This window comes from Cynara cardunculus, assembly GCF_001531365.2.
Source record: "Cynara cardunculus var. scolymus isolate 2C chromosome LG 1, CcrdV1, whole genome shotgun sequence".
NCBI lineage: Eukaryota > Viridiplantae > Streptophyta > Magnoliopsida > Asterales > Asteraceae > Cynara > Cynara cardunculus.
The window spans coordinates 49,160,951-49,180,421 of NC_037528.1; the positions used below are offsets into that span (position 1 = coordinate 49,160,951).

At 37.4% G+C, this 19,471-nt stretch overlaps 2 protein-coding genes, 1 non-coding gene and 1 pseudogene across 3 annotated transcripts; 2 read left to right on the plus strand and 2 right to left on the minus strand.

The window, feature by feature from the left end:
* Positions 1 to 756: 756 nt before the first annotated feature.
* Positions 757 to 2,854, plus strand: LOC112507188 (annotated as a pseudogene).
* Positions 2,855 to 5,073: 2,219 nt separating this feature from the next.
* Positions 5,074 to 7,137, minus strand: LOC112507197. Its single transcript, XM_025111653.1, has one exon. The coding sequence runs from the start codon at positions 7,135 to 7,137 to the stop codon at positions 5,074 to 5,076; it is 2,064 nt and encodes a 687-aa protein (XP_024967421.1).
* Positions 7,138 to 14,626: 7,489 nt separating this feature from the next.
* On the plus strand, positions 14,627 to 14,743 carry LOC112503708. Its single transcript, XR_003068060.1, has one exon. It is a non-coding gene; the product is annotated as a U5 spliceosomal RNA (small nuclear RNA).
* A 508-nt stretch (positions 14,744 to 15,251) lies between these two features.
* On the minus strand, positions 15,252 to 19,205 carry LOC112501351 (putative inactive disease susceptibility protein LOV1). The gene is made up of 2 exons (XM_025105042.1): positions 16,084 to 19,205; positions 15,252 to 15,919 (listed from the first exon to the last, which is right to left on the minus strand). Exons 1-2 carry the CDS (start codon positions 18,913 to 18,915, stop codon positions 15,881 to 15,883), a joined length of 2,871 nt encoding a protein of 956 aa, XP_024960810.1. The 5' UTR covers positions 18,916 to 19,205; the 3' UTR covers positions 15,252 to 15,880.
* Positions 19,206 to 19,471: the final 266 nt, after the last annotated feature.

Here is a 19,471-nt window from a genome sequence, read left to right on the forward strand (position 1 = left end):
GACTTATTTAACATGTTTTGGAAAGTTCAAGGACTTATTTGTTCCAAAAAAAAGTTCAAGGACTTAATCATTCAAAACAAGAAAGTTCATTGGTTTTTATTGTACTTTTCCCTACAATTAAACCATTTTTTTTTACGCAAGGTCTAAATACATTAATTACCATTAAACCATTTTTTTGACGCAAGGTCTAAAGTTAAGATTAAAAAGTCATCTTTTAATAATATTAAAAATGGTACTATTATATTTAAAAATAATATTAAAAAGTCATTTACTAAAAGGGTGTTTGAGATTGCTTATTTAAAACAACTTATGCTTTTTTTTATAAAAATGTTTATTAACTTATATGGTATCAAACCGGAATTAAATAAAACAAAGTTAAAATTGTAAATTGGTAATAAACAGTTTTTATAAGTCAAGAAGGATTAATTTATCAAAAACAGCTTATTACCGGTTTGGCACTGGTATAAGCAGTTTTCTTTTTTTTTATCCAAACACCAGAAAACAGCTTATCACTGATGCCAAACTAAAATAAGTTAAAAAACAGCTTTTATAAGCAATCTTATACACCCTAAATAAATGATAGTTGTTTATAATTATTATTATTATTATTATTATTATTATTATTATTATTATTATTATTATTATTCATATTTATTTAAATAAAATAAATTATATTAATTGAATTTGTTCCACTTTGCACACGGCAAATATGCAGTGTGCAGTTGATGGCCGGTATTTTATTTTACCGTTTGCCGCATGGTTGGAGATCTTCAGACGCTAAAATGGCGGACGATTGGAGATGGTCTAAGGGTGAGTAGAAGCGCTAGGAAAAAAAAATCCAAAATCGAATAACTCATCGAACCGAAACAATTTTGGATTACCAGATAAGGTAAATTTCAGGTTATTTGTTTTGACGGGAACCTCCAATTGATTCTGCAGATGCTGTTGATCGAGAAGGAGACCACCGAGAAACGTGTCACAAAGATGTTTGCCGGTTGGCAAGGACATCTTGCAAACTGATGGTGGAAGAGCCTAAAAGTAGACAAGATACATCAATCTCTAATTTTGATATCAACATATTTTGGGTCTCCTTCACGATTGAAAAACAATCTTCAAACAGACACCCAATTAATTCAAAAAGCATCAGATTTCTCCCTCAGGATCAATCAACCAAACCCATCGTCAAACTGGTATTCGTCTATAAGAATTCACGTCTCTAATATTACACAAAAGAAGCCCTTCTAATTTACGCCCAAAATTGTGGTAACCCACTTTTTATACTCAGTGTAATCCCTTTGGTTTTCATAGCTTGTGCTTCTCTTTCCATGATTAATAATGGAAAGGCGTTGCATTCCGAATCAATCAAAGCTGGAGTGCAATCTGATGTTGTCGTAGGAACTTCAATAGCGAACGTGTATGGTAAATGTCGTGAGGTGATTGATGCTCGCAAAGTGTTTGATGAAATGCCTGGAATGCAATGATAGGTGGATGTATGAGGAATTGAAGAAACGAGACCCGCATTATGCTTATTTGAAAAGATGTCTTATAGGACAACAGTTTCATGGATCAAAATGATTGAAGGGTATGCTAGAACAGATACGAAGATGGCTAGGTGTATTTTCGATTAGCTCGATCCCTTCAGCACAAAAAATTTTGGTTACTTGGACTGTTATGGTTGAAGGGCATGCAAGAGACGGGCAGATGAAGGCTGCTGAGGATATTTTTGAGGCTATGCCACAACAGAATTTCTTTGTTTATTCATCGATAATTTCAGGGTATTTCAAGAATGGTCATGTGGAGGAGGGTAAGGCTATCTTCGATAGAATTACCGTTCAGAATTTGGTGAACTGGAACTCGTTGATTTCTGGGTATTGTTATAATGCTCTTTGTGAGGAAGCCTTGGATGCATTTGCAAAAATGCAAGCAGATGGTTCGCACCCGATAAGGTCTCGTTTGCAAGTGCTTTATCAGCTTGTGCTCAATTGGGTTCATTAGAAACACGTAAAACTCTTCACCACATGATAATTCAAAGAAGAATCAAACTTAATCAGTTTATTCTGAATGGTTTAGTTGACATGTATGCAAAATGTGATGATTTGACCAATGCATGACTAATATTTGAAGGCATGCTGGAAAGGAATGATGCCTGTTGGAATGCTATGATCTCAGGCTTTTCCATCCATGGCCATTGCAAGGAAGCTCTGGAGTTCTTTGATAGAATGGTGAAATCTAGTATGAATCCGAATGAAATCTCTTTTCTCTCGGTTTTAACGGCTTGTGCACATTCAGGGTTCGTTCAAGAAGGATTAGAAACTTTCTCTAAGATGGTAAGCATTACGAATGTTTAGTTGACCTGTTAGGAAGGGCGGGGAGATTGAAAGATGCATATAGAATAGTAACAGATATACCGATGAGACCAAATGACATGATTTGGATGGCTCTCCTTGGTACTTGTCGAGTTCACGCTGACATGATATGGCAAACCAAGTGCTTGAGAAAGTCTGAGATCAAATGTCAGGCAATCGTTCTCACTATGTGCTTATGTCCAACATGTATGCTGCTTCGGAAAGATGGGAGAAGGCTGAAAGTGTAAGGATTGTTATGTCTCGTAAACGGGTTTCAAAAACAGTCGGGCATAGTTCAGTCATCCTTGACAATACCTAAAGGATTTATGCAAGAACCCTGAGGGGTAGCTCAATTGATAACGTGTCTTTTGTTTGGCCCCCATTAATCACCTGCTCGAATCTGGTTGCCTAGTTTTTAACTTCAGGCTCATGGGATTTGTTGAGTTGCGCACATAAAAAACGTCAAAGGTAAATTTACTTCAAAATTTGTCTTTTATATTAATTTTTTCAGAAAAGGGAAAATAAACGGTTGTCATTAAGCATGATATATAACTTGATTATTTTTAAAAATCAGTATTATATTCAAAATGGATGTCACTACCATCAACCTCATAATTTGATTTAAATACGTAAGTGTAACATAAAGAAATTGATATTTTTATATAAATGTACTTGTATTATGATATTATTTTACATGTAACTAGACCCTGTCAAACATACATTTCTTTCTAACCCAAAGTGTTACGGAAAGGACCTAAGTTGCTTTCCAATAAATTAAGTGAAATTGGCAAGAAATTAGGTAAAGTAAATTATGTTTTTAGTCCCTGTAGTTTGTTGAAAACTACTATTTTCTCCTTGTACTTTTGTGATTACGATTTCCATCCTTATGATTTACAATTCTATAATTGTGTTCATTTTTATGATTTACAAATTATTGATGTTTTCGTGGTTTACAATTCTTTGTTGCTTTCATCCCTCATACTTAAAAGGTAGGAGTGACTCAGGGACGAAAATAGCAATGAGTTGCAAACCGGACGAAAACCACAATTTTGAAATCCCAGGGATGAAATATGCAAATTTTAGTAAACCACAAGGACGAAAACATAATTTACTCAATTAAGTATTTAAAATATAAAATTGACTTGGGTCAACAACGACTTGGTCTTTATATTACGGTCAAGATGTGTGATTTCCACGATATAGTTTTCTATATAACAGAGATATGTTAGAGGTGTGGATGATGCAACACTCTGGAAGCATAGCCCAATATGATTGTGAGTTATCAACTCTTCTACACTTTCTGCTACTTTGGTTTTTTCCAGTCGTTCATTACTGTTTATATTTCTAGTTTTTTGTCTGCTGATTTTCTGGTTATGACTTAGAATTCAGAGTTTTATAAAGTTTTTTATGAAGTATATAATAATATTTCACCATGGTTTTAAGTTGATTTAGAGATTAATGAGCATTATAGAATTGAGCAAGGTTCTAAATGGCGTGAGAGGTGGCGGTGAGGTCAAACCTCAGCCTTGGGAGCCATGACGTTTTTCAAGGCGTAACTTATAGCGGCAAATCTGTATATCATATATATGTTTTTAAATGTTACTCTAGTATAAAACCATAGATGAGTAGGTTATATAATAAAACCTAAGAATAAAATATTAATTAGGTAAAAATAGATTAAAAAGTAAAAAAGAAGATCAAATAACGCCTTATATAAAATGCACATCAAACCATGGCGTGCCATAGGCTTAATGTGGAGTCAAAGACGAGCCTTGAGCCACAACGGCAGTTACGCAGAGGCCTTTTTAGAACAGTGATATTAAGTTGAGACATACAATTTTTTGCAAATCTACAACTTCATCCGAGTCGCAGTGCAATTCACTCTCAAAAGAATAATCACCCATCCCCAAACTCCATTTCGTCTTCCTGTCTTAACACATCGTTACTTTACTTAATATGCATTTATTTAATTCATCTTTTTATTCTCTCTCTTTAGTGAAGTGATATGTCAGGGGTTGAATGGTGGACAGGAGGGGACATGAAATTTGGGACAAGTGCTTTATATCCAATTCAAACTATATCTTTGATTAATGGAGCAAACTCGAGTACCTCACTGTTTAATTTCACTTGACTCTTTACATCCCTATTGGCAATTTGTACATGCTAATACATTTCTTATAAATTTTATGTGTTCTTTGGCAACCAAGTAATTACAGAAAGTACAAAATCTTACATGTTTTGCTTTAAAAAGGTCAATGATGATAAGGATTTAAACTGCAACCTGGTCTAAAAATGTCCTATATAATGTGCTATAAACTTGCTTTTTTGCTTATGTTCTATAAATGTTTAGGGCTTATGAGAGAAAACCACCAAAAATAAACCCTGAATTTTAAATCTCACATCATTTTCATATAGCATGTATCAAGTTTGCATTACCAAACTAAGGAAGCCCGGTAAATCTCATTCGAAGGTAAGGCCTGCCTGTTTTCAACCCAAAAACAGAGCGAATGTTTCACATGAAGACCTTCAGCTTGCAAATGTGAGAGAAAAGGAAATTTTACCCAAAAAATATGAAGGATTTGAAGAAAGTAGAAGACTTGTCCCCATACTTGGTTTAAGGTCATTTTATTTTACAAATATGAACCTTGCTGCACACAATAGGTACAACTTGATCTACAAAATTAAGAATAATAATCAAAGAGGGTGAGTGCCTAAACAATAGTTATGTCTATGACACATTGAACCTAGCTCTAGCATGGCCCTGCGATACCTGGAAATGCTCTGTCATGCCTAAATGTGCCATCAGAAGCCAAACTTGAGTTAGAAATTCACCACCTCTCCCAAGCTGCTGCGAATGCTGAACCCCTCTGCAGTTAGCGGCAGCGTAAGCTAGGATCTCGATCCATACTTGACTCACCACTTTCCACATTCCCCCCCTTTCCATTTCCATTTCCCTCAAATCTAATGCGAGCCTGCAACCATCAAACAGTACAGATTTGGATCGATCCCCCTTCACTATACTAGGCAACAACTCCTTACAATCAACTTCAAGCAACTTTCGGCACGCTTCTGCTTTTTCAGTAATAGGACCTTTTGTTTTGAAGAAACGCATGGCATCAGCACACGTGTCACGGTACCTGATTATTCCAATACCCATTGGCAGCATTTCAGGGTTTGAAATGAGAAGATTGACCAGATACTCAGATATGTGCTTGCTTTCAATGCGGTTGATTTGAAACGGATCATTAACCTCTGAGTAGTAGCAAAGAGCAGTAGCTATGTGCCATGTAAGAACGATCTGATAGAATTCTGCCTCATTGATGCTCCACAGAAGAGTGGTACACTTATTCTTTTGGAGAGAGAAACTAGAAAAACCACCATTGTGAATACAAAATGCTTTAGAATCAGAGCTACAAGCTATGAAATCACAAAAGTGTGTGTAAATCATATCCTTTAGGTTGTCAGAAACGTCTCTATATGTCTGGTATCGTTGGGTCTCTAGATACTTATCTACCCCAAATAATTTCTGAACTGGCAAAAATCTAGCTGGCTTCTCCCCAAGGGCGACACTTAGTAGGTCTGACTGAGCAATGGAATTGGACCACCTTTGTTTACTCGGTTGCTTTAGGAATGGGAATATGAGGATGTTACGAGTGTGGTTCTGCTGGTTCAACCAGATATCAGTCCAATCCGAGCGGAGCATGGAAATAAGCGTGAAGATTTCCTTTAAGATTTCTGCTGCCATTAGTAGGTAAGTAATGGCAACGTCAATGACACAGAAATTGCCCATTTCACTGTAGAAAAGGAAGCCCAGAAGTACCAGAAGAATGAGAAAAGCACTAGCTGCATGAAGTATGAGGCCTGTGTAAGTATAGACCACCGTTGCTTTCGTGTAAAGCTTGTCATATGCAAATCCGATTTCAATCTCAACCGCACGGAAAGCTTCACGAGCAGAATCAAAATGGCAGAAATAGGTTTTGCTCCTATCCCTATCTTCGTATGTGAGTATGAGGTCAACAAAAAGCCGCTTGAATGTTTGGAATAGATCGTATGCTTCGAGAATTTCCTTACACAGGCTTTCAGGAGATGCATGAATGATGGGAAGAGGGGGTTCTGCAACCCCCTCAACCTTCACAATGAAACCCTGTGACTTTTTCAGTTGGAACTCCTCCAGGAATTTGACATAATCGGGACCTGGGTCGGCAGGGCCAAGCATCGACTCTCGGAGATGCTCAGTGTTTCCTAACCTTAGAGCCCGAACACGTTGAAAACATTTTATGCAACCAGCTGCAAAAACGAATATGCTTAGTAGCGGGAGATGAGAGCAACCTGGCCAGGACAACAATAGGATATAGAGAGCAACTCCTGATTGAAACACCAGAAACACCAAGTGTCTTAACCAAAGCTCATTGTCTTCTGAGGAGTAGGCGGTAATGAAGTCTGGACCACCAAGGTGGAGAAGGAGAAATGATGCCCAAAAAGACGCGAGCTCACTTGTGTTTGATTTATGATGTTTTGAAATGGAATGAGGGGTGTTGTTGCATACTTCTAAGGCACTTTGGGCAGTAATACTGAGGGCTATCGGTACAACCGCATATGCCAAAAAGTATACGAACCAGAGAGTGGTTCTGAGTAGAGTTCTTGGATGGGTTTTCCGAAGTTTTCCTAGTAAACTTAAGATGATCTGCAAACCAAGGCTGGAGAGGATCAATCCTCGCAGTGCCTGCTCATTCCACAACTTTTTAACGTCTTCTGCTACTACCTGGAATAACGTTCTGTGATCTCCAAGCATGATTGAACCTATGACCGAAAAGAAGTAAAAAAGATAAGACAGTCAGCTGCAAGTTCGATATGTATACAGTAGAAAAGTATGAACAACATTGTAAGAGTAAAGAAGTATAGAACAGAAGTAAACATTAACTCATGAACCAAAAGACAAAACTTACGAGTTACGAATGTAAGTCAAAAACGAGATTCTACAATTGGTTAACTGAGATTCACTTAAGAAAGGTGTCAGTAACTGAAATTCTTAAACCAGATTCTTGATTGTGTCTTTATGAAGGAATCAGGAGTACTATATAAGGAATGGATGATAAGTGGTACTTCGTCTCCTAATTACCAAGAAAACTCCATTACAGTTTCAGTGTAAAGTTTTGCAATATATTTGGAAATTAGTAATTAAATATCCAGCAAGAAACACTTGGTCAAAGACAGAGGAAAATATTATGAATTCTTATTATTTTTCCAGTACTCTTCTATCTTCTTTCAGGGACATATTCCCAGAATTTGCACCCTTTCATGACTTTTGAATTAACAGTGGTTTTGACCCCTGAGCAAGTGTGGCCTAGCGGTGGGGGGGTTGTATTTTCATAGGTTGACAATAAGCATTTGTCAACCAAAGGGCCTTTGGCCTAGCGGTATGCGAGCCTTTGGCCTCCTAGGAGGTCAGGGGTTCAAACCTCACCAAAGGTGAGGAGGGTGTGTGAGTTATATGTTCCATTTTCTTTTTATAAATATTATATACTTTAAAAAAAGCATTCGTCTCCAAGCTCCGATGTAGTGGGATGTGGTCTGTATTGACAACTTTAATGATAACCAAATTTACAGTTTCCTTCATATTTTAAACCAAAAAGATTAGACCAAGAGAAAGTCTTTCCGATACTTTTAGCCAGATTTCATACAATGAGGTATTTTTCCGTACTTGTACGGTTATACCAGAAAAGTCTCCTACCATCTTTCTTATGAACTTACTTGTACCCACCATTTTCAAGAAACAGAAACTTCCTTCTGACTTCATAGATATTTTAAAGGTTTCATCTCTTCATATAATACTTCTCCTATGAAATAGGAGTAGGACCCATTCGATTTATCCTTTTTCTATCATTCCATGTTTGAATAGTTTGACTAACATGAAATTATTAGTTTCCTTGTACTTTAAATGAAATTCCGATGTTGAAAAGACTGAAACTTACATGAAATTTCTTCATCAGTCAACAAATATGTAAATAATATAATACACGGCCCATTATGAAAGACCAGTCTATAAGGCAGTGAATAGGACAGAAAACCAAACCAAACCAGTGAATCTTGGAGTAGGTTCTGGGAGGGATAAATTTTGTTTAGATATCAGATGGTTATAATTGATACAAGATGCTCTTTTTTATGGGATCTTATAAACTAGAATTGTCTTTTTAGTTCTTACTGTCCTACATTAATAGGGATTCTTTTGTAACCTTGGCGGTATATGTTCAAGGAAAACACCCCAACAATTCAAGTTGGGTCTTCTGCTCATTGCTGTGTCTTTCTTCTGTCCTCTCTATCTATGTGTTCCCTGAGTGTAGAGTAAATGTTCTTTCATGGTACGAGAGCATAACAAAGCCATTGGAGAAGAATCAATAGCCTTGAACAAAACTGAAAGCATGAGGGTCGTGTCTCTAACCTCAATCTTATCGAAGATAGCCTTATCCAACGTCTCTTGATCTTTGTTTTGTATGGTTCTGTAATTATGTATCATTTCATGTCTTGTCGTATAATCTCGGATCCATATTGTACAGTGTTTTTTCCCTCAAATGTTTGATTAATGTTATTTTCTTAAATTATATTTGCAATGGGATATATGGTTTTTATAAAGAAAAAATTAGTTCATATTTGCAAAGTTATATGGGTTGGGTTGGTTGGTTGGTTGGTTGGGTTGAACATAGTGCTGGAAAGATGGTTAAAGTAAGGTTAACACCTATCTAAAAACAAGAGGGTGAAGTATTAGTGGTCGGTACTTAACAGCAAAATATATTACAACCATCCGAATATTAATCTAGACATAAGATGTCAAGACAGAGATAACAGTAAAAGGTTTGAGTTGAATGGAACTTCTAGGTACGGATGATTTGGATTTTGGATTTAGTCCGACGGGTTAGTTGGGTTGGGTTGTATTGATTTGGGCATAACCCAACCCAACCCAACTAACTCAGTTTGTAGATTTTAGACATCGGTTAAAATTCAGGTTGGTTCGGGTTTGGTTATTTGGCCTACTTTTTATTTGGGTTGGGTTGTCGGGTTTATATACACCCTTAGACCAGATTTCTAATCTCCTGTAATACACATCACTCACATTAGTTTCCATATTGCTGCCAGTGTCAAATAAAGAGGCTCTTACTAACATTGGTTTGATTTTTAACACGAATTAGTAGTTTAAGATTAGCTATCTAATAAACGACATCAGATCTCTTAAACACAACTCTAATTCCAACTTGTGAGACCCTTTTCATAGAAAATAAATTATATACATAATAATCAACTCTCGGTGTCATTTAAATCTTATCTAACATACGATGGAGGCAAAGGATAGCCCAAAGGTTAGTTTCAAGTGTATAGGCTCTACAATTCAGAAAAGGGGGGGGGGGGGGGGGGGGGGGGGGGGGGGGGGGTTCAGGGGTGAGATCGAGGGTCTAACACATCGCAAAAGGACGGGTTGTTAAAGTGGAGTTTGTCATGAAGGTGTAGTGTGACAAGAATGTAATGTAAAACTGAAGGGAAAATTTTACCAGGGAACCATCAAACCGACTATATTGTTATAGGTTGGAATGTTGGACGACAAGGAAGGCCATGAGAGGAAATTGGAAGTGACATAAATAAGGATGCGTAGATGGACTTGTGGTCGGACCATGTATGACAAAATACCAAACTAGGTCTATCGGGCGGTGTTGGGACCAACACATATCACAATTAAGTTGAGAGAGGGAATATTGCGTTGGTTTGGTCACATTTGGAGGAGACAGATGGCGACTGCGGTTAGAAAGGGTCGAGGGGTAGGCTGAGGCGGACCTAGGATGAGCAACTGAGGTTAGACATTTAGGCATTTCTGATGACATGATCTTTGATAGGAGTTCTTGGAGACGCAAGATAAGGGTAGAGGAATAGATGTGCGAACCTTTAGTTGGCCTAGATGGAAGGGATTTGTAGAGGTAGACGATGAGGGTAGGGTTAGTGTGCTAGCAGTTAGATCACATGAGTCCTAGGTTAGTCTGGGGTGCGTAGCTATTCCTTTTGGTTTTGTTTCCTTCTGCTCGCTTCTTCTTTGTATGCTACGTTTGTTGTTTGTCTGTCTGTTATGATTGTTGCTTACTTTTAACTCATTCCCAAATTTTAGCACCCCCTTTTCATATTTTCAAGTTCTTCATGTCCGCAATTGTTTTGAACAAGCTTTATCCGTTCTTTTCACACACTTTGCACAAGTCAAGGGTCTTCACGGAAACAGCCCTCTACTCTTTATCTTTACGGAAACAGCCCTCTACTCTTTAGGGTAGAGGTAAGATCTGTGTACATCCCACCCCTTCCAAATCCCACCTTCGGGTGGGACATGCTATGTTTGTTTGGTTTTGTTTAACAATACTATCTGCTTCATGTTCACAACAAAAAGTTCATTAAACTCCTATATTTGAGCACATCCACTTATGTTGATACCAAAGCTAAATTTTCTTACATTTAAGGCATATACAAAAATCATGTCTTGCATAGTTGCATCAAAAGCTTAGCATAACTAGCCAAACATCTTCTTTGTCAAGCTAAAGATGCTTCAACCATCTTATACCTTCTCTTTGCCCTTTGTACTCGATTCTGATATCCTCAAATCATAACTTACTATGCTTAATGAGTTGATAGTTTTTTATAAACGATGCATAGCAAAACCAAGTTTCAGTAAAGAGTCATATATAATAAGGGAAATCATCAACTATATATAGACAAAATTTAACACCTGAAATAGATGCAACGTGGTTTGTAATGTTGCAGGACCTCCGGATTGGATGTCATGTGGTTTGTTGCACCAGTATCAAGAACAAAGGAGAAGGGAGCCATGAGGGAAGAACTTTCACTCAATCACTAATAACACGAACCGGTTATTTGATTGTGAGTGGTCTTTGATAATGGGTTGTGTATACATTAACAGTACTTAGTTTGATATTTGTTGACTGATGAAGTATTTCATGTGAAGTTTCAATCTTTTTAACACGTTTTATTTCAGTTAAGATACGATAGAACTGATACTTCCGCTTCATGTAGTCAAAGTATTCAGACATGGAATGATTAAGAAGGAGGAGAAATTGAATGAGCCCATCTCCTATTTCACAGGAGAATTATTAGAAAAGAGATGATCATTTAATTAAAATGTTCTATTAAGTTAGAAGGAAGTTTCTGTTTCATGAAAACGGAGCTATTAGCAAGTTCACAAGAAAGTTGGTAGCAGACTTTTCTGGTATAACTACGTAAAATACTGCTAAAGTATGAGAAAGACTCTCTTCGTCTAATCTTGTTGATTTTAATATATGAACAAAGAAAATGCAAATTCAATTGTGGTTAAAATTGTCAATACTGACCACCACCCCAACACACCCACACCCACCACCACCACCACCACCACACCGGCCTCAGGAGTTAGCTTCAAAAGTCATCCCTCTATGTATAAATGACTTGAGTCAAAATATGTCTGACCAATAGTTTCTTGCTGGGACCGCTTTTAGTAACCCATTTCTAAATTCTTTACAAACTTCACCAAGAAATTGTGATGGAATTTTCTTAGTGATTACGAGAGGATATACCACACTTGGTATATATGTGTTATATATATACCTTGTGTAATTCCTTCATCAACACACAATCAAGAATCTGGTTTAAGAATCTCAGTTAATAACACCATTTTTTCTTAAGTGAATTTATGTTGAACAGTTGAAGAATCTCGTAAGTTTTGTGTTTTGGTTCATAAGTTAAACATTTTATTTTTGTTTTATACTTGTTTACTCTTGCCATATTATAAATGTGTGCTGGAGACCAACTGTTCTAGTAAACATAGCTTGGTCCTCCATTAATATCGAACTTGCAGCTGGCTTTCTTATCTTTTTAACTTCTTTCCGGTCATAGGTTCAATCATGCTCGAAGATGAGAGAATGTTACTCTAGTAAATACCAGATGATGTTAAAAAGAGGTGGCACGAGCAGGCACCGCGAGGTTTTGATCCTCATCAGCATTACTTTGCAGATCATGTTAAGTCTACTAGGAAACATTCGGAAATACAATCCAAGAACTCTAGGAAAAACCACTCTGGTTTGTCTACTTTTGGGCATTTGCAGTTGTACCAGTAGCCCTAAGTATTGCTACCCAAAGTGCCTTAGAAGTATGCGACAACACCTCTCATTCCAATTCAAAACATCACAAATCAAACACAAGTGAGCTCACAATACAACAAAATCGGGTTTATAGGACTCCTAAAGTGTTCAAGTTTCCTAATAGAGTGCCTTTTAAGACTCCATTTTGTAGGACCAAAAAGTAAAGCATCTTATCTAAAAGTAGTACTATGAGTTTTATAGGAGACTTTTGGACGTCCTAACAAATTTTTTAGGACATTTTTAAAATAAAAATGTCGTATTAGCTATTTTATAGAACACTGTCATATAAGCACAAGTGTCCTATAAAAAGATAGGTTTATAGGACAGTTCTTAAAAGTTTCCTATAAAATAGCTAACACGACACTTTATTTTAAGAGGGTCTTGAAAAACTTGTTATGAGGCCCAAAAGCATCTTATAAATTTGTAGCAACACTTTTAGATAAGACGCTTTGTTTTATGGTCCTATAAGATTGAGTCTTATAAGACACTCTTTTTGGAAACATGAACACTTTAGGCGTCCTATAAACCCGATTTTATTGTAGTGTCATGTCTTTTAGGGCACCCTTTCTCCTTCATCACCTTGGTGGTCCGGACTCCATTACTGCCCACTCCTCGTAAGACAATAAGCTTTGGTTAAGACATTTGCTGTTTTTGGTTTTTCAATCACTAGTAGCTATCTATATCCTCTTGTCATACTGGCCAGGTCTCATCTCCCGCTACTGAGCATATTCGTTTTTGCAGCCGGTTGCACCTTCAGGCTCTACTGTTAGGAAACACTGACCATCTCCACGAATCAATGTTTTCAACAATTAAATGGTATTGTTATATCTACAAGGGCCTCATACTTCATGCTACTAGTATTTTTCTCATTATTCTGGCACTTCTCGGCTTCCATTTTTACAACGATACGGATAATTTCGAAGCAATTGATGTCGCCATTACTTACCTACTATTTGCAGCAGAAATTTTGAAGGAAATCTTCGCGGTTATTACCATGCTTTGCTCGAATTGGACCAGATCCTATATATATTGCACCAGATGCAAGACTTGAAATTGGGTTTGACGGAATGTTTTATGAGGATTTTTCATTCTGTAGAAGTATTTGGAATTAGGAGGATTTAGAATATTTGACGTGTTTGGTTTGTAGTATTTGGAACGCAATTGAATTTCATTTTTTATAAACTAGTTGTGTACCTACATGATGCTTACAATTCAAAAGCCAAGAACTTTAACCCTCAAATCATATTTCCTCTTTCATTTCATTCCACGTCCACCTAATTTTATCTTCATGGTTTTGTGTGAAATTCAAGTTGAATATGGCTGATTGACCAGAGACTTGGAATGAAATGTCGATTTACTCTACTGTTTTATATATGCATAGGAGAGTCCGGGCGACTTTCTAGGTGGCTTTAGCCACCTCCCAAGCCCGAAGCTTGGGCCTAGTGAGCGTAGAAGCCTAGTCCGGCCCAGGCCTCATAGCCCGATCAGGTTTGGGGTAGGCCCAACCTAAAAAAGTAAGCCGGTTTAAGCCCGGCCTAACAAAGCTCTTTTGGGTCCCTTTTCAACCCCAAAGCCTGGTCAGGCTCGAGTGCCCCTTTTTTTGCTCACTGAAAACAGGCTTGGAAGGCCCAGGCACAAAAAGTCTGGGCCTTGTGCATCTTTGACAAAACAAGATGGTACAAAAACTTGTTATCCCATGTTTGGTGCGACATTAGACTTGTTGTCTCATGTTTGACGCGACATTAGATTGGGACAGGACAAGACCTCGAGTGGAAAAAAATGCCTTTTGATGGGACAAAAATCAAGGAGGTAAGACAAGAATGATAAATTACTAAACTACCTATGGTAAATTCTTTTACCCGCATACCTGATGAGTATATGTTTGGAACGATTGCCATCCAAAAAATTGAAAGTCATGGCTGGAAAGTTTCCAGGTAGGAAAATATCATAATTTTAAATACACAAGGACAAAAATTGTAATTTTTGACAAACCATAAGGGCTAAAAACGTAGTTGACTCCGCTTTAGAATCAAACTGGTTCACTCCCACATCGAAGCGTGAATGCAAATGTAGAACTAAAGCAGGTGTATAAAAAAGGCCCCTGGACTCGTTGGAAAATCACGCAGCCATGTGATGAACACAAAGCGAACTATTCTTTCGCCTTTTACTAAAGAATACCGTGTGTTCGTCACGATAAGTGGCATACGCCAATTTTTGGAGAGGTTTTTCCTTTTGGAAATTCCTCTAGCAATTAAAAGTTAAATACTTGTAGAACTTCAAAATTACTTCAAATGAACATCGAAAGCTTAGTTATTTTTAAGAAAATATGAAATCTGAAGGGGTTTTCTGATGATGATGAGGTTTAAGTGTATGCGGTTTATGAGCTCATAATTAAGATTCTATCAATTCGTGATGCAATTGAACTGGGTTGATCTTCATCGTTTCTGAGTTCTGCTCGTTTACGTAGCTGTGATACTTTTATGAAATTTAAAGCAGGAAATGAAGGAAAACGTAGTTTTACGATGTGAAAGCCAGCAGAATCAGATTTAAAGTTTGCTTTTTGTGGAATTTTGTTGGTGGGTGTGATATTTGAGATGATTATAAAGGTTTAGAATTATGCATTCCAACTGTTTGATCTTTTGCCAAGCAGGAAAAGAAAACGATGGTAATTAAGAATGAAAAGATGGTTATCAAAACAGGTCTTGGTGATTCTTGATGATCTTCTCTTACAGAGCTTGAGGGGGATCCTAACAACAGGTATGGTTTACTCCACTATTGCTTTCATTGGTATCATAATTTAGTCGATATTACGATTACTTGACGAATAAAATATGTAAAATGCTTATACAATCTTCTTCAAAATTCCCAATTGCGATGCCAAATTGCCAAGATAAGAAAGATGTAGGCAAGATGCCTCAATGGTAATAATAAGGTTACAGTTTCTAACCACAAAGGGTTGTGGCATAGTGGTTGAGGCCCCGGGATATGGTGGAATATCCCATCAAGTAAGCATCTATTGTAAAATACAAGCAACGCCAACCCCTCTAAAGCCCAAACCTCCATTTCTCCTACATGTTGTCCGGGTTCTATTCCAGGCGCTCACAACAATTGTGGCCGCTAAGTTTATCAGGGCAGATTTATTACATCACAGTTTGGCAGGATTAGTCCAGCCTGGGACACCCTTAAAAAAAGATTATAGTTTATTTATTTTCTGGGCATGCAAAGAGTTTACAGGTATGAAATCAGAACAAGAAACCAACAACAAACTTCTGACCACAAATAAGCAAATGCAAAAGCATATGATAATATGACTGGTAATGGATTCTTGGAACTTCCAATTGGTTTATTTTTATTGATAACGGGCTTGGACCTTCAAACTTAGCTATGGTTCACCAAAGTAGTATCATCTTGTTCCCACTGCACTCAAAATAGAAGGTTAGTATCTGCAGATAAATCTTGTTCCCACTGCACTCAAAATAGAAGGTTAGCATCTGCAGATAAGTTATCGATATCTTCTAAAAAGAACTCTATAACAGTCGAAATAAGCTTGCAAATATAAGAACTGTAAATCACGAACTCACCGGTAATGGAGGAAATTTCCAGTGGTTGATGGTCATGGATGTGTGATCTGATTTTAAGCGTTCTACCTCAGTTGTGAATCTATGTGGCATGCCTGTCAGTACCAGTTTTTCTAGTTTCTGTTGTTGCAGCAATGTTGTTGGAATGTTACTTAATCTATCACAGCACCTGATATCCAGATGTTTGAGGTTTTCCATTGATCCTTCTTCAACAAACCAGTTCTTCAACTCTTTCAGCTTCCACATTCTCAACAATCTAAGCTTACTAAACCCCCCTTTTCTGCAAACCATTTCTTTTCCTATGTAGGATTCCCCCAAGAGTCGGAGCACCGTTAGGCAAGGAAGTTGGCCTAGAGTTTGCATAGGATCCCGCTTTAGCAGTGAGATTGATAATGTCAAAACCTTCAGTGTTGGTGGGAATTCATTTTGATCAGGTAGCTTTTCTAAATTCCCCAACAAGTTTAGGTGGGAAAGTTGCCTCAGATTTGACATTGATCTGAACACGAGTTTTGAAGCGCGCCCTAAATTGTCTTTGGATCGCAACCTTAATGAACGTAAAGCTTCTAAGTTGCCGATCCAATCCATTAAGTCATCCTGGTTGGTTTTTGGCTGGAATGTAATACCCAATTCTCTAAGATCATGCAACTTATCTAAACCATTCTTTATGGCGATTTTCTTGTCCAAAAACAATCCCCAGAGTGTCAAGAGCCTCAAGGAAGAATGCGGTTGCATATCTAGACATGTTTCATTTAGATTGAGATGTTGGAGATTTTTCAATCTCCAAATGGAACCTGGTAGCTCATCTATGCATGTGTGTTTCACATCTAATGTTTCCAAATGGGTCAATTCACCAACTGATGGAGGGAGACTATCCAAGTATGTTGATCTCAGGCCTAAGTACCTCAAATTGCATAGGTTACCAAGGTTTTCAGGCAAGATTGGTTTATACACGCCCTCTAGGTCAAGCACCCGTAAGAGCCCAATACCATCATTGATGATATTTCCTAAAAAACTTCCAATTCGCTTTGCCTGCCTATAATCCGTTTTCTGATGGTTAAATGACACGTAAGACCGCAGGTGAGAGGGATTAAACGAAGAACTCTTAAGTTGTGTGTTCTTGGACATTTCAGTTTCAAACTGGTTTCTTGTTTCCCTTTTTGAACTTTCATACTCAACCATCCTACGGATGTTTAAAGTACCTACTTCTTCATAACTAATCAAATTACGATAAGTGTAAAAGAGATTGGTTTCTTGCGCTTTAGGCCACAAATAATCATGTAGAACTCCAAGCACACGACATCTTCTTGGGCTATTGTCAGACCTCAACTTTGATATTTGAATCATGTTCCTGTTAACTAATTCATCAAAATATGTTTCTGCAATATCTTCTGGAAATACGATGGTTGAATTCTGTTTCACAAACCCTTCAGCAAGCCACAACCGCAGTAACCTTCTTACTGGGATGTCAAATTCTTTAGGAAAAAGCACTGAATAAAGCAGACATACCTTCAAGTGGTCGGTCAAGTCGTTATAGCAAAGGGACAATATGTTGTTAGAGTTTTTCATGCAAGAAAAGACTTGACACCAGCTGTTTGGATCCTTCATGGAGAATAGACCTGCAAGCAGGACTATATTCAGGGGTAGACCATTGCAGCTCTGCACAATTGCCTTCTTTGATGTTTCTGAAATTAGAGGCCAACTTTCTTCTTTACCAACCTTCTTTTTGAACATTTTCAAGCTATCATCTTCATTTAGAGGCATCATATGATGTGAAACTATGCCCACCTCTGTGGTTTCCATTGTTTGTGTAGATGTGAAGACCACTTTACTTCCATTTTTCACATCTGGGAAGGTTTCTTTTATATCTTTCCAAATATTGCAAGTACTTGCACCATCTAAGATGATCAAATACCGCTTATTCTTGAAGTAATCTGAGAGCTTCAACTTCATTGCTTTCTCATCATCCAAACTTGTGGTTTTATCTGTCATGGTATCTGTTGTTTTGAACAAGGATAGCAGGATGTCTTTTGTGGTATACTCCTCCAACACCGAAACCCAAGCACGGAACTGAAAATGGCACTTGATGTTTCTATTTTTGTAGATCGTGCGAGCAAGTGTGGTTTTGCCTATTCCCCCTTGACCAACAATCGAGACAAAATGTTCACTGTTTTTAGTGAGCTGCTTCACCAGAATTTCGACATCTTCTTTCAAACCAAAGATGCCCAATTCTTCTTCTTTGTAGGAAAAGCTCGACATTTTCTGAAAGCGTTCTTTGATACCTACAATCTGCATCTCTTCTTCATTGCATGAGTAGCTGAAGGTCAGTTCCTCCATATAGCTGCCAGGATTTGTTGCTTGCATTTCTGAAGTTGAAGAACAACCCTCGATGGTTTTATGATTTCCAACCACAGTTTCTTCATCTTTTTCCTCTTCAGTTTGAATTTCTTCAATATGAATCTTTCTGTAAGGTGTATGGGCTTTTAGCTGCATCAGTTGGGTCGTGATTTTCTTGATTTTCTGGTGGATCTTCTGGCAAGAATTCAAGTTGTTAAAGAAGAAGATATGGTTGGTTAAGAACCCGTATACCTTTCTCTGGCGGACAACAACGAGAGTGAACTTCTCGATCGTATCTTCAACGTTGTAGACAGCATTCAGATACTCTTCTGCTTGCTGGTTGATCTCTTTTGTGGAGATCATCAAGTCTCTGATCGAGTTGAGCGACTTCATGATGTCCTGCACTTCATAGCTTATGTATTTGTTTTGGGTTAGTGATTGCCCGTTCAGCATCTCGGTTAGTTTCTGTAACACCACAGATACAACTGCCTCTACTGCCATTAGATTTCAGCTCTCACTATAATTGCACTAGATGTAAGTAAGGTAGCTATGGAGTTTGATAAGAGGAAAGGAACCTTGATCCTTTTTATATATATGCAAGTTTCAATCTTTTCTCTGTGCTGACCCACCAATCACCCATAATGATCAATTTGTTTAATGGGTGGTTTCATATTTGGTGATTGATGAAGCAATTCATGTGAAGTTTCAGTAGTTCATACATGTAATTGCACATAAGGTACCAAGAAAGAGATTGTTTCTATATGCATATGTGCGTGTGTGTGTGTGTATGTATATGTATATATATATATATATATATATGCAAGTTCCAAGCTTTTCTTTGTGTCTGGCCCACCCATGACCCAGAATGGTCAATTAGTTTAATGGGTACTTTCATGTTAGAAAGTTTCTATTTCCTGGAAATTGGGAGGAAGTTTATAGGAAAGTTACCAGGAGACTTTTGGGTTTCTGTGTGATTTATAGAAAACTTTTGAAATAAGAATCAGCATATCTATACTATATTATAATGCATTTGGCTAAAACTCTTAAAAACTCTTAA